Raw genomic sequence first — 27,904 nt, forward strand, 5'->3', positions numbered from 1 at the left:
ATCAATTTACATTCCCACCAACAGTGCAAGAGGGTTCCCTTTTCTCCACACCCTCTCCAGCATTTATTGTTTGTAGATTTTTTGATGATGGCCATTCTGACTGGTGTGAGATGATATCTCATTGTAGTTTTGATTTGCATTTCTCTAATGATTAGTGATGTTGAGCATTCTTTCATGTGTTTGTTGGCAGTCTGTATATCTTCTTTGGAGAAATGTCTATTTAGGTCTTCTGCCCATTTTTGGATTGGGTTGTTTTTTTTTGTTATTAAGCTGCATGAGTTGCTTATAAATTTTGGAGATTAATCCTATGTCAGTTGCTTCATTTGCAAATATTTTCTCCCATTCTGAGGGTTGTCTTTTGGTCTTGTTTATGGTTTCCTTTGCTGTGCAGAAGGTTTGAAGTTTCATTAGGTCCCATTTGTTTATTTTTGTTTTTATTTCCATTTCTCTAGGAGGTGGGTCAAAAAGGATTTTGCTGTGATTTATGTCATAGAGTGTCCTGCCTATGTTTTCCTCTAAGAGTTTGATAGTTTCTGGCCTTACATTTAGGTACATCTGGCCTTACATCTGGCCTTACATTTAATCCATTTTGAGTTTATTTTTGTGTATGGTGTTAGGGAGTGATCTAATCTCATACTTTTACATGTACCTGTCCAGTTTTCCCAGCACCACTTATTGAAGAGGCTGTCCTTTCTCCACTGTACATTCCTGCCTCCTTTATCAAAGATAAGGTGACCATAAGTGCGTGGGTTTATCTCTGGGCTTTCTATCCTGTTCCATTGATCTATCTTTCTGTTTTTGTGCCAGTTCCATACTGTCTTGATTACTGTAGTTTTGTAGTATAGTCTGAAGTCAGGGAGCCTGATTCCTCCAGCTCCGTTTTTCGTTCTCAAGATTGCTTTGGCTCTTTGGGGTCTTTTGTGTTTCCATGCAAATTGTGAAATTTTTTGTTCTAGTTCTGTGAAAAATGCCAGTGGTAGTTTGATAGGGATTGCATTGAATCTGTAGATTGCTTTGGGTAGTAGTCTTTTTCACAATGTTGATTCTTCCAATCCAAGAACATGGTATATCTCTTCATCTATTTGTATCATCTTTAATTTCTTTCCTCAGTGTCTTATAATTTTCTGCATGCAGGTCTTTTGTCTCCTTAGGTAGGTTTATTCCTAGATATTTTATTCTTTTTGTTGCAATGGTAAATGGGAGTGTTTTCTTGATTTCACTTTCAGATTTTTCATCATTAGTGTATAGGAATGCCAGAGATTTCTGTACATTCATTTTGTATCCTGCTACTTTACCAAATTCATTGATTAGCTCTAGTAGTTTTCTGGTAGCATCTTTAGGATTCTCTATGTATAGTATCATGTCATCTGCAAACAGTGACAGCTTTACCTCTTCTTTTCCGATTTGGATTCCTTTTATTTCCTTTTCTTATCTGATTGCTGTGGCTAAAACTTCCAAAACTATGTTGAATAAGAGCGGTGAGAGTGGGCAACCTTGTCTTGTTCCTGATCTTAGTGGAAATGCTTTCAGTTTTTCACCATTGAGGATGATGTTGGCTGTGGGTTTCTCATATATGGCTGGCAGGCAGATTCTTAACCACTGTGCCACCAGGGAAGCCCTATCTGGTGTCTTTTTAATGAACTACAGCAGGATGTCCAGAGCAAAGTGTCAATGCAGAGTAATAGCACATCTTAAGTGCACCCCGTGTGTCAGCAGCAGTGATTCCCTTTTTTAAAAAATGCCATTGTTGTACCTGGTGACTACACTTGAGAATGGGTGATAACCACACAAATGGCAGATGTGGAAATACTAGTATGGAAGTTTTTATTATGCTTTCTTTTTTATTATTTGTAAAAATGTCATTGAAATTGAGCTGAAGTTATTTTGTTTGTTCAGTCACTTAGTGAACTTATCTTTCTGCTTTTAATGAACATGCCGTCGTGTTTGCCTTTATTTCTTATGTTATGACTAGACAGGTTTTAAAAACATGATTTTTCTAGTATGAAAAGAACACTTGCTCATTGTAGAACATTTCAAGCTTTGGAGAGTAAAAAGGAAAAAAGCTACCTGGAATCCTACTAACCAGTGATAGCCGTTATTAACGTTTCGGTGATTTTCTGAATCTTTAGTATGTCTGGAGGTACGTGGATATTGTATTTGCTTACACTAAGGATTATGTTGTGGACGTTATATCATTATTCTTCAGAAATATGACTCTTTTTTTTGCAGTAGTATCTTTTATTTAAATTATGTCTGGTGGACAGATTCCAAAAATCAGATTGTTAGTTACTATATGTTGAGAAAAGGTAAAACTAGAGTTTAAGATATTTAATTTTCTACTCTTTTCAAGTTATAAAAGATTATTTGCTTGAACTATTTGTCAGATTGTTCAGGATATATGAACTATTTTTGAATTCATAAGAGTAGCATGATAATTTTATAAACAGAAGTCTAGCTTTAGGGGGCAGTGTTTGTTTTTGAATGGTGTGATGTTAAAATAAGCACAGTAGATTTATCCAGATCCCCTCTTACGTACATAACCTTTGGAAGAAGAGAGTTCTCCCACGCAGAGTCGCTCTTCCAATGGCTTTTCTTCCTCTGCTGTGTTGGGATGTGAGAGTTGGTTAAGTTGGAGTCATGGCTTTGTGTAGCACAATGTTGGGATTGCTATCTGGAGACTGCTGAAAAGGCTCACTGCACTGTCCTTGATCTCATCTGAAAACAGCAGCCGCGTGATTGGTGTTGTCAGTGTCACTTGGCAGCCCTTGGGCACTGAGTGATGTGGGCCACCCTCCTGGGTACCCATGTCACACGTGCCGGCATGGCTGCTTGGGCACACACTCGAGAAGCAGGCTCTGGATCTGATAGATGTAGGTTCCTGTCTGAGACCCACCCACTCCCAACTCTGTGCACTTGGGCAAGTTGGTCACACCTTTTAGAACCTTAGTTTCCTCATCGTTAGGTGGGCATTGAAATGAGCCCGACCCTGTGTTGTGGTTGTGAGGCTGGAATGAAGAAAGGCCCAGGGATGTGGCAGAGGTGGCTAGTGGTACCCTGGGTTAGTGATCCCAGTACTGATGCTTCCTTTCAGCTGCACTGGTGTTAACGGGCCAGCTTCCTGCTGCCTGTGGCGCTTCTCTGACTCACCTTGCCACTTCCTCCCCACTTCAGCCAGAGGGGGTAGATGAGATCAGAGCTTCTCTTTTACTGTGGTTTGTTTATCTGGTGTTGTTGCTAAGAATTTATCTGCCGTAATGCTTTGTTATTAATCACACTCTAAAGTATTCCTTGTAATTTCTTTCTCTTTTTCTCTGTATATCCCTAAAGTAATTACCCCTCATCCTTGCTGCTTCTTCCTTAAAACAAATTCTGTCCTGAGGTTGTGGTTAATCTCTCCTTGCTCTGGTTGCAGCAGCTGCCCCGATGCAGTAGATAACCGTAGTTAGTTCCATTATGACAGTATCATGTTGTAAAATTTTTAAATTCTTGTAGTCATTTCCTTCATCTTGTGAATAAGTGTTGGTTAGTGACTAAAGTGGGGATTTGAAAATGTATATCCTATTTCTGGGTCAGTTGTAATAGTTTAATTTAACCTATATTAGATGTGGAGTTGTTTTCCTTCCGTTTGCATCCGAGGGGTTGAGATATGTTTTAGGTTTCCCAGAGGATGGTGGATCTGCAGAAGATAAATCCAGTAATGTGGGAAGAGAACATCGTCCAACTTGCTTCATGCCATAAATATTACACTGGAGTACGTGTTGTATACTGGTTTTCGGGTCTGCCACTCATTCTGAGATACCAGCATGAAATTGCTAAAATTATTTCTCTGAGTGATACTTGTACCTTCTGTTTTCTTACAAAACTTTGCTTACATATTTGTTAAATCATTTAGTTAAGTGTGCTTAGTCCTGTAATTGTGTGTAGGATCAGGAGTTTGAAGACAGGGACTTTTTATATCTGCCATAGCATCTAACAGTATTTGCATGGAGTTTGCACAGTAAACCTAGTGAGTTGTTGGAACAGTGAGCTACTAATTGCTTGTTTTATTAGGAGTGTCTATACCCAATTATAAATTGTCGTATAATGCTTGTGTTGCCATTATTACACATATTTGAGGTGAGCTGCCTACTGAGATCATTAATTTATTTCATTTGTGCTATAAACATTTAAATGCCTAGCAAGCAAATGCGTAAGATCTGTTAATAGTAAGTTAATATCTGACTACTGGGTTTTTAAAACCAAAAACCCAAATATAATCTGAAACAAAAATGAGAATACAGTCTCAATTTTTTCACATACATAAAGAAAGGTCTTGAAATTTATCCAGAGCTATTAGAAAGTGTTGATTTTACTTAATAGCTTGAATCAGATTGTGGTTTTATATTGGGTGAAATGGAGTGAACACTGCTGTATGTATGAAGGACGGTTTTAACAGGAATTATCTGTAGATTGTATTTCATGGTGGATGGTGCAAGAAGGGAAAGGTAACAGCTCGTCTTTGCTTGCTGCCTGCACTGGGGCCACTGTAAGAAAACTAGGCAAACTTGGTGGCTTAAAAAACACAAATTTATCATTTACAATTCTGGAGGCCCAAAGTCTGGAATCAGTTCCTTTGGGCTGAAACCAAGGGATCCGCAGGGCCGTGCTCCTCTGGAGGCCTTTCCTAGCTTCTGGAGCTGCGTTCCCGGGCTCATGGCCCTTCTGCACCTTGAAAGCCAGCAGCTGCTTCGATCATCACGGCGCTTTCTGTTTTCTTTCTGTGTCATTTCTGCCTTTGCGCCCTCTTGAAAGGATATGTATGATTGCATTAGGGCCCACCCAGGTGATGCAGGATAATTTCCCCAACTCAAGATCCTTAATTGATCACATCTGCAAAGTCCTTTTTTTTTTTGTCTCATAAGGCAACACTCAAGTTCTAGGGAGTAGGACATGGATATCTCTTGAAGGGCCACCAGCACTGCCCTACATCTTGGAGTACTCAGGAGCCAAGGTGGCTGAACACAGTGATGATGGCTCAGCTTTGTTTCATCAGTTCTGAGAGGCACTTTCCCTCCACTTAACATATCTGGTCTCAGATTCATCTCATGACCACGTGTGATTCAGTTAGTGTACTCTTTCCTTCTTAGTGGCACAAAAGTGGTGGTGTGTCTTATAATTGGTCATTTCTTGGATTCAGCACTGTGGCTGTTCCCTTTTTCTGCCATAGCCCTGGTGCCTGAGAGTTACCTGTGGTCTTGGAGCGGCAAATGGGGGAGAGAGAGGAGCTGAGCTATTGGATCTTCGAAGGGCGGCCCACTTGGGCCAAAGTGTTTGCATTGGGAGATGAGGAGAGGCTCCCGGGGAGGGGCCTTACGCCCTGTGAGTGCAGGAGTTTGGGCTTGATCTGGATGACGCCCGGAAAACACCAAAACATTTAAAAGAGTGGTGTGTCCTGATTTTAAAAAGGCATGTGTAGCAAGGTAAATCTGGCAGTGATGTCCAGCTGGACTGAGGGGACTGAGTGGTGGCGAGGATCTGATGGGATCACACTGGGAGGGAGGGAGGAAAGGAGCGGGATGCGGGAGTGAAAGGTGGCTCCAGGTCACTTGCTTGGCTCCTGGGTGAGGACATGATGATATTTGCCAAGAATGATTCTGTAGGAACAGTAGTTTGGAGGCCTAGAGATAAGGATGGGAAATTGTTAATTTTGTTTTTTAAACGTTAAGTTTAAGAACCCTAAGGGAGTTCCAAGAGGAGTTATCAAACAGCAGCCAGCGGCTGGTAGGTGAGATCTGGGGGACATACCCGGACACTTTCAGTTCCTAGGTGACGGGTGGCTGAGATCACGCTTGAAGTGGAGAAATGGAGAAAGCATGTGTAGACAGCATAACAAGACCAGAGGGCCCAGGACAGACCTTTGCACTCTGGAGGAAATCAGGGGATGGAAAATGAGGGGAGAGAATTCCCTGGTGGTCCTGTGGTTAGGACTCAGCGCTTCACTGCTGTGGCCCGAGTTCAGTCCCTGGTTGGAGAACTAAGATCCTGCAAGCTGCAGTGTGGCCAAAGAAAAGGAAAAGAAAGAAAGAAAATGAGGGAAAGGGTTCATTCATTCAGTGCTCACTGTGTGCAGGTTCTCTTCCAAGCACTCTGCGTAGACACCTGTTACCCTCATTTTACAGGTGAGGGGACAGACCACCCTAACACTTGTCTTTGGTTCCAGGGCATAGTTTGAACTGGGAAGTCTCTTGGTGGTGAGGAAGAAACTGGGAATTAGACATTGTCTAATCTAGTTATTTTGATAATTTCTACTTTTCAAAGGAGGAGGCTAGGGCCCAGGGGTTCAGCGGTCACCGCAGTCACACAGAACTGGAGGCAGTGCCAGGCTGGGGTCTTGTCCCTGCTGGCCACGCCCTCTCCACTGCCCCTCGGCCCAGCTCACTTGGTTATACAGCGTTAGCCTAGCCGTCTCAAGTATCTCAAGTGTTAGGCAGCGGGGTAGGCTGTCAGTGTTTTCAGTCTCTATAATTGGGACAAGTCCTTTTTCCGTTTCCAAGTTTTTGTCTGGGATCATTTTCCTCCTGCTTGAAAAACTCACTTTAATATTTCTTTTAATGCAAGTTGGACAGTAACAATTTTTCTCAAGTTGTGTTCATTTACAGAAAAATCAAGCAGATAGAGTTCCCATATCCCACCTGCATCTAATTTCTTGTATTAGCGTCTTGCATTAGTGTGGTATATTTGTTGTAATTATTGAACCAGTGTTGATACATTATTAAGTTCCCGGTTTACATTAGGAGTCTCTCCTTGTTTGTAGAATAGTTTCACTGCCCCTGCGCCCCCCGCAATCCCCCGAGTCTTCCCTCCTCCCCATCCCCAAACCTCTGGGTGGCCACTGATCTTTTTACTGTCTGTAGTTTGGCCTTTTTCAGAATGTCAGAGTTGCAATCATACTGTGTAGCATTTTCACATTGGCTCTCTTAGCAACATGCATTTAAGATTCCTTGTTTTTTCCTGGCTTGAGAGTTCATTTATTTTTATTGCAATAAAATTCAAATAACATGCAATTAACTATTCAGTGTCATTTAGTACCTTCACAATGTTGTGCAACCATCACCTCTGTCTGGTGCCCCAAATTTTCATCTCCCCAAAAGAAACCCTGTATCCTTGAGCAGTCACTCGCACTTCACCCGCACCCACATGCAACCACAAATTTGCTTTCTGTCTCTATGATTTTATGTATTCCGGATATTTCATGTAAATGGAATCATTACAATATGTGACCTTTTGTGTCTGGCTTATTTCACTTAGCATAACATTTGTAAGATTTTACCCTGTAGCATGCTTTGTTTCTTTTTTATGGCTGAATAATGTTCCATTGTACAGATATACCCCAATTTGCTTATCCATTCATCCTTGGAAGAACTTTTTGGGTTGTTTCTGTCTTTATGAGTTGTTTCTGTGCTATTATGAGTAGTGTTGTGAACATTCATATACAAATTTTTGTTTGAATACCTGTGTTTAGTTTTGTAGGGTATATACCTAGAAGTGGAATTGATGAGTTTAACTTTTTGCAGAGCTGCCAAACTGTTTTCCATAATAGTGGGAATATTTTGTATTCTCACCAGCGATGTAAGAAGGTTCCAATTCCTGCTGATGCTTGCCAACACTTGTTACTTTCTGTTTTTTGATTCTGAGTCATCATAGTGGGTGTGAAGTGGTGTCTCATGGTGGGTTTGACTTGCATTCCCTGATGACTTATGTGCATTTCCTCTCAGCTCCACATTTAGTGAGATTTTTTTGGTAGCTCGAAATTGGCCATGGCGGGAATATTTACACCCTGGAAGTTGGCAGTCTCAAAGAATTGGTTGTGAACACGTATAGCCAGAGCAGCTGGCTATACCACTGCTCTGAATGATGTTTGTTCCCCTCCTCCAGAGAGGGTGCACCCCAATCTCTAAAGGCAGAAGGGGAACAGATCACCTTAACCTAGTAGGGTTTGAGCTGGCCTGAGGATGGGTTGAAGGGAAAAGCTCTCTGTGTTCTGGACCCATCCATGCTAGGGTTCCATCCAACAGAGGCTGTAACTGAAGACCTGCCGTGTTGACCGAGTGCCCCCTCAGTCCACCTCAGAGTCCAGGCCGTGCTTACTCAGTGCAGTAAAAGCTCTATTTTGCTTTTTAATAGGCTAGCTTCTTGCCCTAATAGCTCAAGAATTTGGCAAATGCCTGAAGGGAAACTCAGCCGGCTTCACCTCCGCCTCCCAGGATCTGGGCTCTCAAGTCTGGTCACTCAGCTGACCCAAACTCCGGTTCCTGTCGCCCTGCTCTGGTGAGGTTTCTGTAAGCTTAGCTGGCTTCTTAGCCACATTTCTCTGGATTTCTCAACCTCTGGTACCACAGCCATGGGGGAAAAACAGCCACAGAATGTCACACCATTGCCCTTGGGGGCTTCTGCCCTGCGTTTTCATCTTTCACGCCTTGAGTTGCCCAGTGTCCTCTCGTGGGCTGGTGAGTGGATCTCATGTGGCTTTTCCCAGTGTTCTCAGCGGAATGGGTTGCTGCAAGGTGCTCTGATCATCATAGCTGGAAGCCAGTGCTATTTTTAGGGAAAAATAGATTTGAACTCCTAGTGTATTTCCCTGTGAAAGTTAGGAGAACAGATACTTCCTGTTGTTGAGTGTACACTTTGGACAGGGAATGGGGAGATAGGTTTAGGAGAAAGAGGGCAGGTGTTGAGTGTTCCTTGTATAATTTATTTCAGAATGTTTCCCTGGATAAATATTTTAAGTTTAGCTGGGTTTCATGGTTTTGGGGGTTTGTTGCTATTATTGTTGCTTTCAGGAAAATACTATTACTGTTAAACACAATGTGTGAGGTGATTTGTAAATTTTAAGCAGTGGAGCTTGAAGTAAACAGCTATAGAAAAATTCCAGTTAAGCCTTCACTTATTTTACCTCTGAAATGTCACCTGACAAGTCAGGTAAACTCTGGAAATACCTGTTCAACATGACCGTGTAGTGAACTTATCTTTTTATGAGTGGTGAGTATTATTTGTTTCATTCATTTTATACTTTATAGCTTCAGCCTGAGAACACTGGGAGTGTTATAAATAGAGGAGGAAAAAGGTTTTGAAAAATGGATTTTAAAACTTTTCACAAGAGCCCCCTTCCTGTGTAAGGAGGGGCAGGAAATCTGGCCGCCCCACGGGACAGTTTGGCCCAGCACTGCCTCAGGGACCCCAGGAGTTGGCCTGGTGCAGGTGTTAGATCTGGAGTCCGAGGCCAGTCTCAGTGTGGCCACCCGTGCTCCATGGCCAGTGCCTACCTCGTGGGACTCAGACTCTTCACCCGCAAAGGGGTGAGGAAGTGCAGTGATTGATCTGTCGGGTCCCTGCAAGCTCTTAACAATAAAACAAAAAATGAGCCAGGAGCTGGACCTTAAGTGAGGGGTGGGGGCAGGCGGAGTAGCGTAGATGAGGTAAGAAACTGCTCTGAAGTGGGCAGTGAATGTTGAATAGGGTAGAGGAGACTGAAGCAAGAGATTGGGTGGGAAGGAGTTGTAGGAGGGAAACATAAGCCCTGGTCGTTTAATACACTATATCATACGATAGGGCAGTTTATTCACGGAATTTTATGGCCTCACCAAATATTTTGGTTCCGATGCTTATATAGGTTTTTAATTTCAGAAATCATTTGGGGCCCACAATGGCATGACTCTGCTCTTCCTTCATCCCAGGGGCCCTTTAAGGCCAAATACATCACTAATGTGTCCTTGTTTGTTGAGTAATTGACTAACAGCTCTGAATCGAGCTACTAGTTTACCTTGAGGCCACTGGAGTTACTTATTTGGTCTCTTATTATTTGGGGAAATATCTGATCCACACGAGTGCAGATACTACATGATCCGCGGTTGGTTGGGACCGAGGATACGGAGGGCTGACTGTAAATTATATGTAGATTTTTGGCTGCGCAGAGGGTCAGCTCCCCTAACCCCCAAGTTGTTCAACGGTCAGCTGTATACAGTTCAGTGTTTTGGGTATATTCACAGGATTGTGTAACCATCACCAAAATCAAATTTTATAATAGAATGTGTTTGTGCATATGCAGTAGCACTCACTCTCCATTCCCTCCACATTCCTCACGCCAGCCCTGGGCAACCACTAGTCCACTTTCTGTCTCAAGGCTTCCCTGTTCTGCACATCCCATGCACATGGAATCAGACAGTATGAGGTCTTTGTGGCTTTGACTACCTGTGTGATAGATGATAGAGATTGCTAGATAGGTGATAGAAAATGAGAGAGATGACGTGATTGATAGATACAATGGTGATGGATTGATAGATCGATGACACCCCATCCATCTCCTGCTGTGATGTTGTACTATAGCTGTATAAAATGTAACCATTGGGGGAATCTGGGTGAAGTGCACACAGGGGCTTTCTGTGCACTTTTGCAATATCTGTAATTATTTCAAAAGAAAAAAATTTTGAGGGTGATCTTGTGATCTAATTATTGGTTTCTATATAGAGGTATGCGTTTATAGTAAGTAAACTAGTGGGTCTTCTAGGAAGAATTGGAGAGAGTTTGGGGTTTGATCAAGAGATGTACAAAAATTTTTGTAATTTTTTCCTGAGATACCTTGTTATTATTTACTCTTTTGTATGGAAAACAAAGAAAGATAGCGAAAGCCATAGTGTTTCTCCCTGGATCATCACTGTAACACCAAAACTGAAGGGTTTCTTTTTTGTTTTCGTTGTTGTTTTAGGTATTTCTGTGTTGCATGATCACAGTTAATGACAAACAAGCACTATGGGGGATGTACTGGAACCTTGGTCTCAAACATCCAGTAAAGATAAATGATTATATTCAGGAAAAACATCTTAATGTTTTCAAGTGCCTGATTACCTATTGTTTCTCCATTGCATACAAATAAAGGAATAAAAGGAGAAAACAAGATTTTAGGTTGGTAAATTTCTCTGACTTCGTTCTTATAACTTTTGAGATATTTACTGTCTGTGTGAGAGAATAAAAGTAAGCTTTTAGAAATATCGTATAAGCGTATTTCTTTTTTCTTTACTGTAAATCAAAAGATTTATTCATAGCTTTTCTGAATTGCTTTAAAAAAACATAACCAGGGCTTCCCTGGTGGCGTAGTGGTTGAGAGTCCGCCTGCCGATGCAGGGGACACGAGTTCGTGCCCCGGTCCAGGAAGATCCCACATGCCGCGGAGTGGCTGGGCCCGTGAGCCATGGCCGCTGAGCCTGCGCGTCCAGAGCCTGTGCTCGGCAATGGCAGAGGCCACAACATTGAGAGGCCCGCGTACCGCAAAAAAAAAAAAGAAAAAACCAAAATAAACATCCCCATAAACATCCCCCCCTAAAAAAACTCCCACACAGATTCTCTCCAGTGTAATTTCTCAGAACTCTAAGATTTTGCCACACTCATTACAATGGTAGTTTTTCCCCAGGATAATTCTGTAGGTTTGAAATACTGCAGAAAGTCACCCTATGTTAAAGTTCATTTATAGGGTTGCTTTTTCTCCTTAGAAGAGTATTTTAAAATTTAATAAATATTACATGGTACTAAGCCTATTTCTTGAAAATGGAAAATTCACAGTAAAATTTCAAACGTGATGTGACTTCTGATTCCATGTAGATGTTTGGTAAACCTGTCAGTTCTGTAATCTGTAAATTTAATCCCAACTTCACAGTCTCATACTTCCTCCCTCCTTCCCTCCCTCCCTTCCTTCTACTTTCCCCTCCCCTCCCTCTGCTCCCCTTTTTTTATAATAGAACAAAGCTGGGTGGATCCCACATAGTACACAGAATGTGTGCAGTTAATTCAGTGCTACAGTTACATCTCTATCTTCTTGTCCATCCCAGTCAAGACCTAAGCTTGTAAATTTGAATAGTAGCATTGGATTGGAATTTAAAATAAAAAACAACCAGTTTTTTTATGTGTTTAGTGAGGGAGATAAGAAGACGTGTTTTCTATTCTTGGACTCATTTTAGTTTATGAGATTGATATATCTCATGCCAAAACCTCAACTTTAAATCAAGATTGTCAAATAATTTCCTTGTGTGATTTTTTTTTCTTTTAGCAGTTACAGAAAGAATGTCTAAATGCTTTAGAATTTTGTTAAAATATACTTCAAGTCTTTGAAGACTATCATAAACATGCATCTATATGTAAGGCATTAAATAAATCTCTTGGCATTAGTATTTTGATGAAGGGATGTCTAATTGTTCTGCTGGGTAGAAGTTAGATGTATCCCTCTTTTGACCCTGCCACTGACTCTTAGTCCTGGCTTAAATTTTCTTTTCATTCTATGCGTGCACTGAAATTTAAGTCCACCTTCAAAAATAAATGGTTGGATGAATAGTATATCTAACATAGCAGATATATTATAGAAAGCCTCATAGTAACATTCCTTTTTAGCAAATTAGAAATAAGAATTGTTTTTCACATAATTTGGACAGCTTTGTTAGTTATAGGAGGTATGCTGGGATAAGCCTAGCTCCACGTGGCATGCAGGATCTTAGTTCCCGGACCAGGGATCGAACCCGTGCCCCCTGCAGTGGAAGTGCAGGATCCTAACCACTGGACCGCCAGGGATTCCTCAAGGCTAGCTTTTTTTTTTTTTTTTTTTTTAATTTATTTTAGGCTGCATTAGGTCTTTGTTGCTGCCCGCGGGCTTTCTCTAGTTTCTTTAGCGGCGAGCAACTCTTCGTTGTGGTGCACGGGCTTCTCATTGCGGTGTCTTCTCTTGTTGCAGAGCAGGGGCTGTAGGCGCATGGGCTTCAGTAGTTGTGGCTCGTGGGCTCTAGAGCACAGGCTCAGTAGTTGTGGCGCACGGGCTTAGTTGCTCCACAGCATGTGGGATCTTCCCGGACCAGGGCTTGAACCCATGTCCCTTGCATTGGCAGGCGGATTCTTAACCACTGCGCCACCAGGGAAGCCCCCAAGGCTAGCTTTTTAATTTTTATTTTACTGTTTACCGATTTGCAAAAATAGTGGTCATTTATATAACAAAGAAATAGTAATGAATTATTGGGTGATAAACATGCTCTAAACAAGCATTTGTCAACAGTTGTATATAATTATTTCCCCTCTCCTGCCACCTCTGCCATCCTTGAGCCAGGAAGAGCCTCGGGTCCACGAGCTGTGGCTCTCCACTGTGGTTTCAGCCATCTTTCCTCTTGTCAGCAGCCAGTTCTTAGAAATGACAGAAGAAAGCAACAAATTTACCCTCACTCTGGTGATTTGTAGTGAGCAAGTAGGAGAGGTCCGGTCACTCCCTACCTGTGGGTTCAGGTAAAGACGGCAGGAACAGTAGTGCTTCTTCAGACTCCCTAGTGAAATTTCTCATGAACGACAAAGCACCTTGGAGAGAATTTTGAAAGTGTTTCCTGGTAGGAAAGGCCTTAAACAAATGGCTTTTCCAATTTTATTTTAATGTCTTTGTACTACAGTGTTCTTGGTGTATCAAATCACCCTGTTACACAGTAGTCAAAGTCTACATAAAACTGGTAACAAACCACTGGGAAAATTGTAATGCTGTGGATGTTGAAAAATATAAATTGCTGTATTTACTGTGTGAATTAATTGATTGCCTACTTTTTATGTACACTAGAAATAGATAAATCCAGTTATTTTGTGCAATTTCTTTTTACCATCCAAAGGAGTAATTTGGCTGTACTGTTACCATTTGATAGAGGTTCTGAGAGAGACGTTCCTCTCTCACCTTTTTAGCCTTGAATACTTTCTTCTTTATAGAGTAGCTATTAGGAGGAAGCATCCCAGTATTTTAGAAAACATATCCTATTAAGACTTCTTGATCCTATTTTTCCAATTTCCATGCATACTGAGTCCCTGGAGAAGGTGGGAGGTGGCAGATTGGAATTGGGGTTGTGAGGAAAGACGGAGATGGTTTAATGGGTAAAAAAATTTTAATGTAAAAAGGTTGGAGGGCACAAATTTATGTTGGTGCCAGTTTACGTTTGAGTCGTTTTCTCCTGACATGCTCACCAGCCAGTCTTGAGGAGTGCTCAGAGCTCCCCACTGCGGGGCCACAAAGGGGTAGCATGGATGCTGCAAGATGCTGGTGGCTTAACATTGCAACTTTGTTTAAATCCTCTTATTTGGAAGTCTTGTCCAATGTCAGTATTTATTAGTGTTTCTAATGATTTTTTCCCATGATAATTACATAGCATGAAGAAATTGTAAGGGGCTTTCCTCTAAGACCCATACAGATGCTCCCAGGTCCCCCTAGTTTATCTCAGCAGACTGTATACACATGGTTTTCTGTGTCTGTCATGATTGGAAAGCACTGGCATAGAGAGCTGTAGATGGCCGGTTGACCCAAGGTCGAGAGAGGGAGAACGACTCTCTTTCCCCATCAGTGACAACAGCTCCCAAATCCTGGGTTCTCCAGGGAGCCCTTCTATATGTTGGAACCTTGGACTCGCTTTGAATTTTTCTGGGCAATTTTAACTGTCTGTGAGTCTGTCCTTTCCCATTTGCATTGATTTTAAGACTAATCCATATGCAGACAAAGGAACATTAAACATTTGAAGATTTCTAGTTAGTCTCTCCCCAGCCTGTGAACTCTTTGAATGCAGTCAGGTCTGTTTAAGTAAACTGCAGTGTACTTCCAGGTAGAGATATGTGTTGATTGCTTAAAGGCTTCCTGAAAACAGTTTCTGTTGTGAGATGATAAAGTACAGGCTTCTCATGGTTTCATAGAACCTGTGGTTCGATTGTCCTAGTCTTGCCTCATCTATTTTTTTTTTTGTTTTTTTTAGTGGCTTAAAACACAGTTTTTATCTCTCATGGTTGTGTGGGTTGATGGGATTCAATTGGCCCATTCTTCCTCGGCCATGCCTCATCTATTCTTATTTTTGAGATGTAAGTGTTAGTTTTAGACAGGAAAACAAAACTCCTGCTTAGATCTTTTCAGCTTGTGGACTTAGGTAGAACTCTTTGCATTGTGCAGGAAGATTGGTGTTAGGGGATCGACGACAGCGGGTGACACTCTGGTGTGCTGGGTGACCGGTGAGGTAGCGCCTGGAGGGCCGGCTGCCCAGCAGGGACCTCTTCTGGGCTCCAGGGCACACATCTGTCCCAGATGAAGTGAATTCTGCCACTGGGATTTTTGATGTTGATTTTTTAGTTTTTGGTTTTTTGAGACACTGCTTAAAGGAATGTAGAAATGAGCAAAGCTCAAATACTTCTTGGAATAAGGAAGAATATGAACAAGTGAACTTGATTGGCCAGTTTGCTATTCGAAGTTTAATGACATTTGGTTTCTAAAATGATCATTTTATCCATTATCTTTTGTATTTTACTTAAAGACATTAAATCAGTAATGCTTCAGGTGAAATAGATATGTTATCTTCACTTGTATTTCCCAGACATTGACTACCTTATTTTAGATTTCTAAAATAAAGGGATGGGTTAATTTACACTGCGTGTTTCACCACCACTAGTGGTGGTGGGATTTCAGCAGGACTCCCTGCAGCTGCACTTTGTATAGTTGCCTTAGACTGAGCGGGGATGTTTGCACAAGTGCCGACTATTAACAGGGTCTTCAAGGGGAATGCTGTTTAAAGAAAGACAGTTCTTCTGTTTAGCTTCAGTTCTAAACATTATCCCGTGTTCAGAAGTGGGTGAAATATGATTTAAGTAGAAAATTTTAGCTATGTATAAATTTGTTCCATCTTTTATACTTTAGGGAGGACTTTAGAGCCCTGTGGGTCTGGGCCTTTTCCCTCTAGTTCACTTATTTCCCTGTGATTTTAACAAATTATCCTTCCTGTTTCCTCATCTGTTAGGTGGGGCATTAACTGTGGACAAGGTTGTTGTGAGGATTAAACAAGACATTGTCTGTAGGTAGGGTTCTGGCACACAACCAGTGCTCTGTCTTTTGTATTTGGTTTATTTTTTTCTAAACAACTTTGATAATATCAATACCATATTAGAATCCAAAATATGCCTTTGTTCTTTTTAAAGAAAAGATTAAAAAAGATTTCTTGGGTAGTGTCAACTCTTAAAAATAATCAAAATTTCAGTACTCATACAATGGTTATTTCTAGTTTGTAAAGATACTATGAATAATAAATATGAAAACTTGTTTCATAATTAGACTTGTAGAGGAGATTTGAGTGGGTTTTTTTTTTTTTTGGTGATGTTTTGTTTGTTAGGTTTTGTTTTTCAGCTGAAAAATTAGATTTGAAACCGAATGACATGTGTTCATCATTCCTGTATGCCTTAGGAACACATTTTCTATTTTCCCTGTACATCTCTACCTTTCTCTGTGATGTTTTAGCTACTTTAAATTCTGTTTTGTGGAACATAAACAAGTGTTTATGAATATGTATTAGTGAGAAGCAGATTTTTGACTTAGTGAACAGAATTAAAATTTGGTAACAGATTTACTGTCTTCAATTTTGATATATTCTTTTTCTTTGGCACTTTGAAACCATCCCTTACAAATTAAAAACCTCAGAATTATTGAATGTCCTGGGATTCTCCACTAAGAGATGGCTTGACTTTCAGAATTCATCTCACATAAACTATAGTGATGTGAGCCAGTTCACTTGTACTGGAAGCCTACTTGTGCAGATGGTTTCTCTGCCTTCTCCTCTGGTAGTTCCAGAATACGTTTCCTCAAATATTAATCTTACATAATTTCCCTCCTGAAAACTCCAGCGTTGACCCATTGCCAGTAGAACAAAATCCACACTCCTTTGTGTGGCACAGAAGGCACTTCAGGCTGGTTTTGACCTGATTTTTCAGCTTCAGCATCTACCATTCCTCTCTTCTCTTAATCCAACCAGAGTAACTTGCATGCACCATTATTTCTGCTTAGTGTATTCTCTTTGCATGGCAACCCCCAGCTAACCCTTTCAAACCCATCTAACGTAGTCTTCCTGAGTTTCTCGTGGACCCTTGGAGGCAGCATCAGACCCTTCCCAGCCCGCACTGTTCTTTCTTCCTAGGCTGGCGGTCATACCTCTCCACGCCCGTCCACCCGCCAGCATGAGCCTCTCAAGGACAGGACCACGGCCAATTCCGTGTCATGTCCCTGGCTTTGGGCACAGAGCCAGACCCAACTAACTGCTCAAAAAATGGCTTCTTCAGCCTGTTTTTCAAAAAGAACAATCTATACGTTTGTGGTAGGTTAAAGCACAGTGACGAAAATGCAGTAACAGAATCAGAATTCACACCAGGCGAATTGTATTTCTGTCCTGGTGCATGATGGTGAGTAGAGAAGCTCTATTATTACATGTAGGTGACTTGTGGGACTGGTGTATGTCTTGCCTGAGGTGTGACAGGATGAATAGGAATTGCTGGTGTACTGGCAGACCTAACTTGAGAAATACCGGTGAACTTAGAGAAATCAACTACTGTTAGGGAAGGCGAATATTTCATTTTGGAATATTTTTTACAGGAGTCATTATTGTTTTTGGTCATTAAAGTGTTTGTTTCAACATAGTTGTACTTTACCTTTAAAACTTGATGATTCAGAAAAAAAATTTTTCAAATCAGATTTGGAGTAGATTACTTATAAGAGCGTCTTGTTTCTAAGTATCATTCTCGCTAATATAATTAAAATGTAGTTTATGAAAAGTCTATTGTCACATAATTTCAGAGTCATTTATTGTATAAAGTAGTACTTTTGTGTTAGAAAATTCTTAGTTTTAATTGTAAATTACAAAAATAACTAGAAAAGTAGTTTATGCTTCTTACAAGTAATTCAAACATATAGAAATAGAGGAAACTATAAAAGCCTCATTCCCCTCCTTGTATTTTTTTTTTTTTTTTTTGCGATACACGGGCCTCTCACTGCTGTGGCCTCTCCCGTTGCAGAGCACAGGCTCTGGACGCGCAGGCTCAGCGGCCATGGCTCACGGGCCCAGCCGCTCCGCGGCATATGGGACCTTCCCGGACCGGGGCACGAACCCGTGTCCCCTGCGTTGGCAGGCGGACTCTCAACCACTGCACCACCAGGGAAGCCCCTTCCTTGTATTTTTTAAAAATTAATTAATTAATTTATTTTTGGCTGCATTTGGTCTTCGTTGCTGCATGTGGGCTTTCTCTAGTTGTAGCGAGCGGGGTCGGCTCTTCGTTGTGGTGCTCCGGCTTCTCGTTGCGGTGGTTTCTCGTTGCTGAGCACGGGCTCTAGGCGTGTGGGCTCAGTAGTTGTGGCTCGCGGGCTCTAGAGCGCAGGCTCAGTAGTTGTGGCCCACAGGCTTAGTTGCTCCGTGGCATGTGGGATCTTCCCAGACCAAGGCTCAAACCTGTGTCCCCTGCATTAGCAGGAGGATTCTTAACCACTGCACCACCAGGAAAGTCCCCTCCTTGTATTCTTTTTTTTTTTTTTTTGCGGTACACGGGCCTCTCACTGTTGTGGCCTCTCCCGTTGCGGAGCACAAGCTCCGGACGCACAGGCTCAGCGGCCATGGCTCACGGGCCCAGCTGCTCTGCGGCATGTGGGATCTTCCTGGACCGGGGCACGAACCCGTGTCCCCTGCATCGGCAGGCGGACTCTCAACCACTGCGCCACCAGGGAAGCCACCACTCCTTGTATTCTTGCAAACTTTTTCTGTACATTTATAAACTTGTATAACTTATATAAAAGTATATGTTTATATGCACACATACAAACATAACAGTATTTTTAAGAATATATGGCCTCTACTAATAAATTTTCATTAATTGGAAAGTCTGGCAATGTTTTCTATTACCAAACATAGTAGTTTCTTGTAATGCTTTAATTGAAAGTAGAAGTTCATTTGATGGTATTTGCACACATGAATTTGGTACGACATACTGACTGGAAGAGAGAGGGACTAATACGGGCCCAGTTGGTAAATTAAATCACTTGTTTGATATCAGCAGGAATTCTCTGATGCTGGGAAGATTAGAAAGGAACCACTTAAGTGTGCCAAGGATTTTAAGAGTTGGACTTGGAGGCAGGAGGTGAGGGTCTGCCCCTGCCCATGGTTGTGTAACTCGAGGCCTGTCTGCATGGTCGTGGTGGTGGCTGTGAGGATGGCTGGGCGTGTTCCCAAACAGGAGCAGAGCGGGGTCCCCTCCAGTGGGGCTGCACTGGGCACTGGGCAGGGTTGGGGGGCTTGATTCAACCTAGGGCTCTTCTCATGCGCTTGTTTCTTCTACCCTGTCCCCTTCTTCCCTGGGCAACAGTGTTTTAAGTTTTTGTTCATTTTTTATTAAAAATTTTTTAATATACCCGCCCCCCACAAGATGAATGGTAGCAGTTGTACCTGCTTTTCTCCATTTGTACTTTCCCTTAAAAATAAATCCTGGGGCCCTCCCTGGTGGCGCAGTGGTTGAGAGTCCGCCTACTGATGCAGGGGACACGGGTTCATGCCCTGGTCCGGGAAGATCCCACATGCCGCGGAGTGGCTGGGTCCGTTAGCCATGGCCGCTGAGCCTGTGCCTCCTCAACGGGAGAGGCCACAACAGTGAGAGGCCCGCATACCGCAAAAAAAATAAATAAATAAAAAAAATAAAAAATCCTGGGAGTTATTCCACAGCAAGTATTCAAACAATTCTGGAAATCACTGCTGTGGAGCCCCTCCCCACTTCTGTAGCTGCGCAGCACTTCAAGTGTGGGTGCAGCATCTGTTCCACCCCGCGGTCCTGGCCGCTCCTGCCACGGGCAGTGCTGTGCATGCATCTTCTTTCTAGAAGAGATTCTCAGAAATGGAATTGCTGGGTCACAGGGTGGTTGGATGCACATGGAATTTTGTCATTACTACTTAATTATTAATTCGTGTTGATGGATACTAGCTCTTTCCTAGGAAGGAGTTTGAATGTTGAGTGAAACCAGTCTTAAATTGCTCTCTTCTTAGTCTTGGGTGGAACACTGGGTCTGGTAACAGTGTTTTATTGTGAACTGCTATTGTGTTTGCTGAACTTTGCCATCGGCTGTTTCAGGATTTGTGTAACCTCTGGAGTTATTCGATGAATCACTATTAAACACAAAATTTTCTACTTCTGGCTGGCACTCAGGACCTCGTACATTTAAGGCATGGAATCGGAGTTTCAGGCTCTACTCTGATCGAGTGTGTCCTCCTGAGGGCTCGGCGAGCTCCACGCACTTTGCACATCCCTTAGTAGCGAAGTGGCCAAAAACATGAGCAGACCAATCTGGTTTTCATCCCCATTCTGGCACTAGTAGCTACCCTGCAAATATGGGATAGTAATAGTTCAAATTTGTAGATCTGTTGTAAGAATTAACTCAGATACTATGTGCGTGACTAGCTTAGCACAGAACCTGCTGCATAGATAGCAACGCATACTAAGTTAATGGTAGTTACTTGTATTATTTTACACAAGTATAGTTTGTGGCTTAGTCATGTTGCCCTCATTGATCTTCCAGAAACCTAGTTCAGGGGAGATTTACAATCTGTCCGTTGGCTGTCCCTCGGCATCTGTCTTCCCTCACCTTCTGCTCCTCTGAACCTTTCAGCTGAAAGGCCTTGAAGAGAGCTTGCCCTCCTCAGCCACCTCATGCCGCGATCTAACCCTCTTGTGGCCTAGCCCAGCTAGTCTGGTAAGCCCTCCAGTTCTCCCCACCCCCAGCCCCAAATGCCTCCTGCCTTCTGGGGGGAAAGTGCAGTCCAGTTCCCTTCCGGTCAAACCTCTGCAGTGACATGGCCTCCAGATCTGAGCAAGCTTCGCCAGCAGTCCTTTCCTGAGCCCTTGCTTCTTGAGCGTCATCTTTCTCAACTCTTGAGCCTTTTCTTCATTCTGGAAGGTTGCTATCCATTTGGTTTTGTCCCAGGATGGATTCAAACTAACTTAATTTAGAAAAACTTATTTGTCATGCTAGCCCACCCTCGGGTTCAAGCAAATTAAAAGCTTCACATCCTGCAGCGTAAAGGAGTAGGTCTGCTTAGGCACGTGGACGTGGGGCAGGTGGAACCTGCTGTGGCCTCTCCGTGAAGCGGTGTGACCACAACAGACATGATGACGGTGGCCTCTCCAACCTGGACCTGGCTGCTTCCGGCCCCATTCCATGGTTTGTGCTTAGAGCCCAAGCCTGAGAGTAGAGTTGGTCCTCAAAGAGGCATCTTCTTGGGGACACTCCACCCCACAGTAATATTCCCTGACCAGCTCCTCTCAGCCAGAGGATGGGGTGGGGCTTGTCTTTTACTGGCTACAGTATCTGTGTTACTTAGGAAGGTAGGTGTGGCAGTTCCAGACCATGTCCCAGTCACCGGTACAAACCTGCCTGAGATGCATCGTGCAGCTGTGCCAGAACTGCAGTTTTCAGGATGTTAGTGTGGCCAGCGTGTTCTTCTTTCTTTGAGGGGTGGGGGAGTACGGAGCATTTCTCAGAGGAGAACTCCCTGCCCAAAACAGCTTTAGCCTTTTTCTGCAGGGGTTGTTTTAACACCACGTAGGTTTTTTCCTACCTCTGTGCTTATTTTCTCCAGTATACAGGCTCCATCATGGAGAACCATTAGAATTCTAATCCTCATCTGGGAGACGGTGTGGAGAGGAGCCGAACATGGAAGATTTGTGCTGGCTCCTTTGGGCCAGAAGGGGAGGGAAAGGTGGGCTTCTGAGGCTCTGAGCCTAGGTGCTGCAGGCAGGGGCCATGCTGGTGGCGAAGGAGGAGCTTGAGACTGTGCGCTCCGGGAGCCCCTCGGCCCAGTGGCAAGGTAGGCAAGGGCTTCAGAGTGTCCTTAGAGCGTGGAGAGCCAGGGCCGCGTGGTTCTGTGTAGGGCTTCCCAGCGACGGGCTTAAACAGCATTTTACAAACAGTAGATATACAGGAAGAATACTAAATGGCCTGTGTGGCGTTTTACTTAGAGTGGTCAGGAGATTGTAAATCGTGTGTATGTTTTTCTCTTAGGTTCATTTTCCAGACACTGAAAGAGCAGAATGGCTAAATAAGGTAAGAGAAGAATACTGAACACCAGATAGCAGTGGGAATTAGAGGGTGACATGCCATATCTCCATATTTGGGGGTTTGGACGCTGACAATACGTGCACTCATTTGGACTTAGCGGGTTGGCTTCTGCTCTCAAAAGAACTCGGTCATGACTGAGACATTACTTTCCTTTTCTAAACAGTGCAGACTGTTTCTTTGACATGAGGAAGTTAATGATATACTCATAGTTGGATGTTTGGCCCTGTGTCTTCTTTTCTGATCAGCTACTGCTCAGATCTCTTTTATGATAGTCATAAGCGAAAATTTTGGAACATTATTGTGAAGAGGGAAATAACTCCCAAGAAATCTAGTGGTAGATAATCTTTTTTTTAAAGGTTATGTTTTTAGATCATTATACTTTGAAGTAGATCTCTTTTATCTCTATGTTTTATATATCCTTAGAGTTATATAGTAAAAACTAATGTGAATAATGATTACCCAAAAAGTAATCACTAGAAGTTAGTCCATCCTTAAAGAAAGCTCATTAATGTTGAGAACGATACAGTTTTAGAAAGTTTTTTAGCAGTGAGTTGAAACCACAGGATTTTCTGACTTTTTAGCAATGATTAAATGTGATGATATGATTAAACAGCATATTTAACTAGAATAACTAATTCCTGCAACATATTGGTTGGTTAATCAATAGTTTACAGTTGTAATACATTTAAAAATTTTAGGTGCGTAGCAAAAAGGACGCCCCCCGTCCTTTGCTTTTCAAAAATTCTGGTAAACTATAGGAGCATAATTTTCCATGATGACTTAAGTACTATACCATCTTGTTTAACCTGAGCTCTTTCTCCTTTTCAGACTGTGAAACACATGTGGCCTTTCATTTGCCAATTTATAGAGAAGTTATTTCGAGAAACTATAGAGCCGGCTGTGCGGGGAGCACACACCCACCTCAGCACCTTCAGCTTCACGAGGGTTGACGTGGGGCAGCAGGTTTGTTTCTTCTTAAGTGTTCTCACCTGTGCACAACTGAAAAGAATGGTAAACTACCTGAGACTGTCTCTAGAGAAAGCTGTTTTGCAGAAGGCTGGCAGTGTGTGCGGGTCCTCCCCAGGTCTGCCTCCCATGGGGCCCTCTCCTCCTCTGTTGGGGCCTCGCCTCGTTCGTCCACTGTGGTCTCTCGGCCAGTCCAGGTCCGTTGGAGGTCCCCTCAGCCCCAGAGAGTCTCTGCCCCACGTTCTTCTGTTAGAATTACCTTTGTACAGCTTTCTACCATCTGTCCTGCTGGAAAGGGAGTTTGATGTATAAGGATGATGAGACTGACAAAAGCTGGAGGTACCTGCTCCACCACAGCGTTTACAACAGCAGCTCAGGCTCCAGTGCTGGGCTTGCGGTGTGGCGGTAGTGACACAGGGGAAGGGAAAGGTAGGCTTTGTTGTTGGAATCATTATATACAAAAGAAAGTCACTAATTCCAACACTGCTAGGAAGCCTCAAGACCACCATTAAGGGCAAGTTTCCTTTTTTATGTTTTTAAGTCAGTGTTTACAATAATTAGCAACAGTTGAAGGTAATATTTTTTCTGTTGAGGTGTAATTGACACATAACATAGCATTAGTTTCAAGGTAACATTGTTTTGGAGTTCAGTAGTCCTTTAAACTCACACACCAGGGCAGAGCCCGACAACCCACTCTCACCACGCCCTGCATCCCGATGTCTGTGTTTCAGCCTGTCGGGGTGTTAGTGAATGTGGCTGAGGACCATCTGACCCCCATCCATGTCACTGCCCCCAGACACGTTCCCATCCCACACTCCCCAGGCTGTCAGTCACCCTTCCCCATCAAGGCCTATTTTCTATGGGCAGAGAATGCTCCTTCTCTTCCGTGGTGCCTCAGGTGTGTGTGTCCTGCCAAGCTGTGTTGTGCAGGCCGTTTGCCCGCTTGGCTGTGAGGTCTACAACACGCTGCGAGTCGGGGTGTGGGCATCCTTTTGTTTGAGCACACCAGGCCAGCACAGGACCACCATGGGACACTACCTTTAATTTTCACTTTACCTCAGTCACCTCAAACGATCACGACAGGAGGGAAGACACAGCTACAAGCTAGAATGCACGTGACTGTGAAGGGCGGATGGTGACTAGCTTAGGCCTCGACAGCCGTGTAAGGTCTCTGAGGCGCGTCCTTCCCCTGCCTGCCCCTTCTCCTCCGGCCCTACAGTCACTGTCTCCCTCTGGCTGGCGTTTGTGTCTCCCAGAGTTAGGTAAGCTCATGCTTGCGCAGATCTGGAATTCTCGCTCCAGCTGGGTTTGTCTCAGGAAGAATTACGTCCCTGTTTCACATGCGCTTCAGTTTGATGCTACGTAAGATCATCATCAAGGAGACGGCAGGAATGCAGAGAGTAGTGCGGGTTCAGTCGGGGAGCTTGGCGTCACCGTGGCTGCATGGACCTCTTTTGGGCACACAGGACCCGGGCTGTTTGATTGAAGGGACAGAAGAGAGGGGCAGGAGAACCCGAGCAGAAGAGCCCGGGACCTGGGACGGTAGGAAGTGTAGACTTAGAGTTTCTCCTGCAGCTGGTTGAGGAATAAGGTTTCAGGACACTCACTGTCAGAGTGAGCAGTAAGACTCCAGAGGTCCGGTAGTTCTTCAGCTTGAGTTTTTAATGCTCAAATGTCATGTTGAAAACTTTCTTAGGAGGGGTTTCAAATCAATGGGAAAAAGGTTTTGAAATGATGTTGAAATATAGCATCTGTTGTAGGTTTTCCTTTTCTTTTTACAGAGTCATTTGATTGTGACCTTGTAGCATGTATTAGGTGTTGAAACTATAGCTAGTATTTTTGATTCACTCAAAAGCCCCATTTTTATTAAAATCTTAAGAAATGGAAAATTATGACATAAAGAAAAAATGAAGGGAAGTTATATTTTAAACAATTAGTAAGGATGGAGTAGAGAGAAAGGGTCAAAGTCATCTGGAAGAGACAAGCGCCCAAGGCTCCTGGGAAGGAGCGAAGCAGGGTCATAGCGGAGCTGTGTCTGTGGCCTGTGAGCACTTGCTGTGCCAGGCCGTGCTCCTCAACCTGCATGGTCCTGTGTCCTGTAGCCTCGCTATTGCCCATGTGGAGCTGCCCTCCTGACCGTGTTTTACAGATGAGGGCGCTGAGGGACAGGTTTAACAACTTGCTGGAGGTGAAACAGCTAGTACATTGTGAAGCAGAGGAGTTTTCACTCCTGTGGCCTGATGCTGAAGCTCGTTGTCTCAGCTCTGCTGTGTCACAGGGCTTGGTTTTCCTTTCACCCTTCCTACATTTGAAGTAAGCCAGTTCTTGTTTCAGCCCCTCAGGATCAATGGTGTTAAGGTGTATACTGAAAATGTGGACAAAAGGCAAATTATTTTGGACCTTCAGATTAGGTAAGTTTGTATTTATGTCATGGTTAATGATGTGTGATGTCACTTAGCTCTACCCATAAGGTGGAGGTTATAATGAGCACATTTCTTACCTGCTGTTTGATGGAATTGGACTAACTTCTTGTTGAAGACCTAAATTTATTTACTTCCTGGTTTTAGTTCCTGGCAGCCTAGATAATTGCTATCATTCATAAAACATGTTAAATAAAAGAAAGTAAAGGCACTACAAGAAAAGAAAACGACAGACCCATATCCCTTGTGAACATTGAAGCCACAATCCTCAAGAAAGTGCTAGCAAATTGAATTCAGCAACACAGTAAAAGGATTATACACTGTGACCAAGTGGGATTTATTCCTGGGATGCAAGGATGGCTCAACAAAGAAAAGTGATCAGTGTAATGCCCCACATTAACAGAATTAAGGGGGGAAAAAAAACCCCTGCATGATTATCTCAGTTGATGCAGAAAAAGCATTTGGTGAAATTGAACACACTTTCATGATAAAAACACTTAAACAGGAAGCAGACAGAAACTACTTCAGCATAATAAAAGGCATATATTCCCAGCAAGCGGCATGCTCAGTGGTGAAAGACAAACCTTTTCCTCTGAGATCAGGAACAAGACAGGGATGCCTGCTTTCACCACTACTGTTCAACATGGTACTGGAAGTTCTTTTAGAGCAATTAGGTATGAAGAAAACGAAGTGAATGGCATACAAGTTGGAAAGGAGAAAGTAAAATTATCTTTGTACACAGGTAATATGATCTATGTAGAAAACCTGAAAGATTCCACAAAAAAAAGGTTTTAGAACTAGTAAATGAATTTAGCAAAGTAGAAGGATACAAAATCAATGCAAAAAAAAAAACATCAGTTGCATTCTATACCCTAACAACGAGCAATCCAAAAAGGAAATTAAGAAAACAATTTCATTTACAATAGAAACAGAAAGAATAAAATACTTAGAAATTAACTTAACCAAGGAGGTGGAAGACTTGTACAATGAAAACTACAGAACATTGCTGTAAGAAATTAAAGAAGACATAAATACATAGGGATACATCCCATGTTTGTGGTTTGGAAGACTTAACATTGTTAAAAGTCAACACTAAAAGCAATCTGTAGAAGCAGTGTAATCCATATAATCATATATCTGATAAGGGATTGAGATCCAGAATGTATAAGGAACTCCTACAACTCAACAGCAACAAAAAAACAAATAACCTGATTCAGAAATGAACAAAGGACTTGAATAGACGTTTCTCCAAAGAAGATACACAAGTGGACACAGGCACACGAAAGGGTGCTCAACATCACTGTTAATCAGGGAGAAGCAAATCCAGACTACAGTGAGATACCGCCTCACACCCATCAGGATGGCACCTATCAGAAAACAGATTAGTGAGGATGTGCAGAAATTGGAGCCCCTGTGCACTGGTGACGGGAATGTAAAAGGTACAGTTGCTATGGAAACAGAATAGTTGTTCCTCAAAAAATTAAACAATTACTGTATGACCCAGCACTTCCATTTCTGGGTACATACCCAAAAGAATTGAAAACAAGGTCTCAAAGAGGTATTTGTGCACTTGTGTTCATAGCAGCTAAAACATGGAAGCAACCCAGGTGTTCATTGACTGTTGAATGGGTAAGCAAGGTGTGTTATGTACATACAGTGGAGTCTCATTCAGCCTTTATAAAGAAGGAGATCCTGCGGCGTGTAGTGTCCGTCCTGCTACAACAGGGATGACCCTTGAGGACATTATGCTAAATGAAATAGGATAGTCCCGAAAAGACAAATCCTGTCTGATTCCACTCATGTGAGGCCCCCAGAGGAGTCAGATTCACAGAGACAGAAAGTAGGATGAAGGCTGCAGGGGACTGGGGGAGACGGGATCAGAAGTTGCTGTTTAACGGGTATAGAATTTCAGTTTCGCAAGATGCAGAGAGTTCTGGAAGTGATGATGGTGGTGATGGTCGCGCAATCATCTGAATGTGCTTAATGCCACTGAGGCGTGCACTTAAAAATGGTTGAGCTGGTAATTTTATGTATATTTTACCACAATGAAGAATAATTGGGAAAAAAATTACTTAGGGGTCTGCCAGGTGCCTTGCCTGCATGGTAGAGAGGTTTTCTCTGGCTCTTGTCTTCACTGTTCGTGGGCGTTTTTTTCTTTTTCTTTTTTGGTGTCTTAGTGACTGCCAAGGTTCCGGCTTTCCCTGAGGCCCCGGCCCAGCTGTGTGCAGGCCGCTGCTGAGCTGCTGACTGACACACGGCTCCGCAGGGTTTGGTTTGTTGTTTTGGCTGAGGATCGTTTTATTTTATCATCTTTGAGTTTCTGAAGTATATTAATATAGTAAATGAACAGTCAGTACCAATTACCTTTGTTCTAGAAGGGAGCATAGAATGTCGTGATGATGTGATACGGAAAACTCTGCGTCTTTAACGTATTTGGAACTACTGCAAACGCTGCTGCTGTCAGTGCAGTAGAAGAGGAAGCCCCGCGTGTGTCTTCGGGTCAGCCGCACCCTGGGAGGGCTGTCCACTAGGCCGAGGGTGAGCTTCAGGAGCGTGGGAGCCTTGTTCTCTTGTTCCAGCGCTGAGGGAGCAC

General features: G+C 42.9%; 1 protein-coding gene across 3 annotated transcripts in view; it reads left to right on the top strand.

Annotated features, from left to right (window-relative positions):
* The window catches only part of ESYT2 (extended synaptotagmin 2), a gene marked incomplete at its 5' end in the record, with an annotated part of 75,513 nt that overhangs the window by 7,810 nt on the left and 39,799 nt on the right, over window positions 1-27,904 (top strand). For all 3 annotated transcript variants that reach the window (XM_082661629.1, XM_082661628.1, XM_082661630.1), the window contains 3 exons: window positions 21,869-21,910; window positions 22,754-22,888; window positions 25,226-25,302. In XM_082661629.1, the coding sequence (XP_082517755.1) occupies window positions 21,869-21,910; window positions 22,754-22,888; window positions 25,226-25,302 (254 nt within the window). The remainder of the gene's footprint in view (window positions 1-21,868; window positions 21,911-22,753; window positions 22,889-25,225; window positions 25,303-27,904) is intronic.

The sequence above is a fragment of the Grampus griseus genome (genome assembly GCF_964374135.1).
Source record: "Grampus griseus genome assembly, chromosome: 9".
NCBI classification, from domain to species: Eukaryota; Metazoa; Chordata; class Mammalia; order Artiodactyla; family Delphinidae; genus Grampus; species Grampus griseus.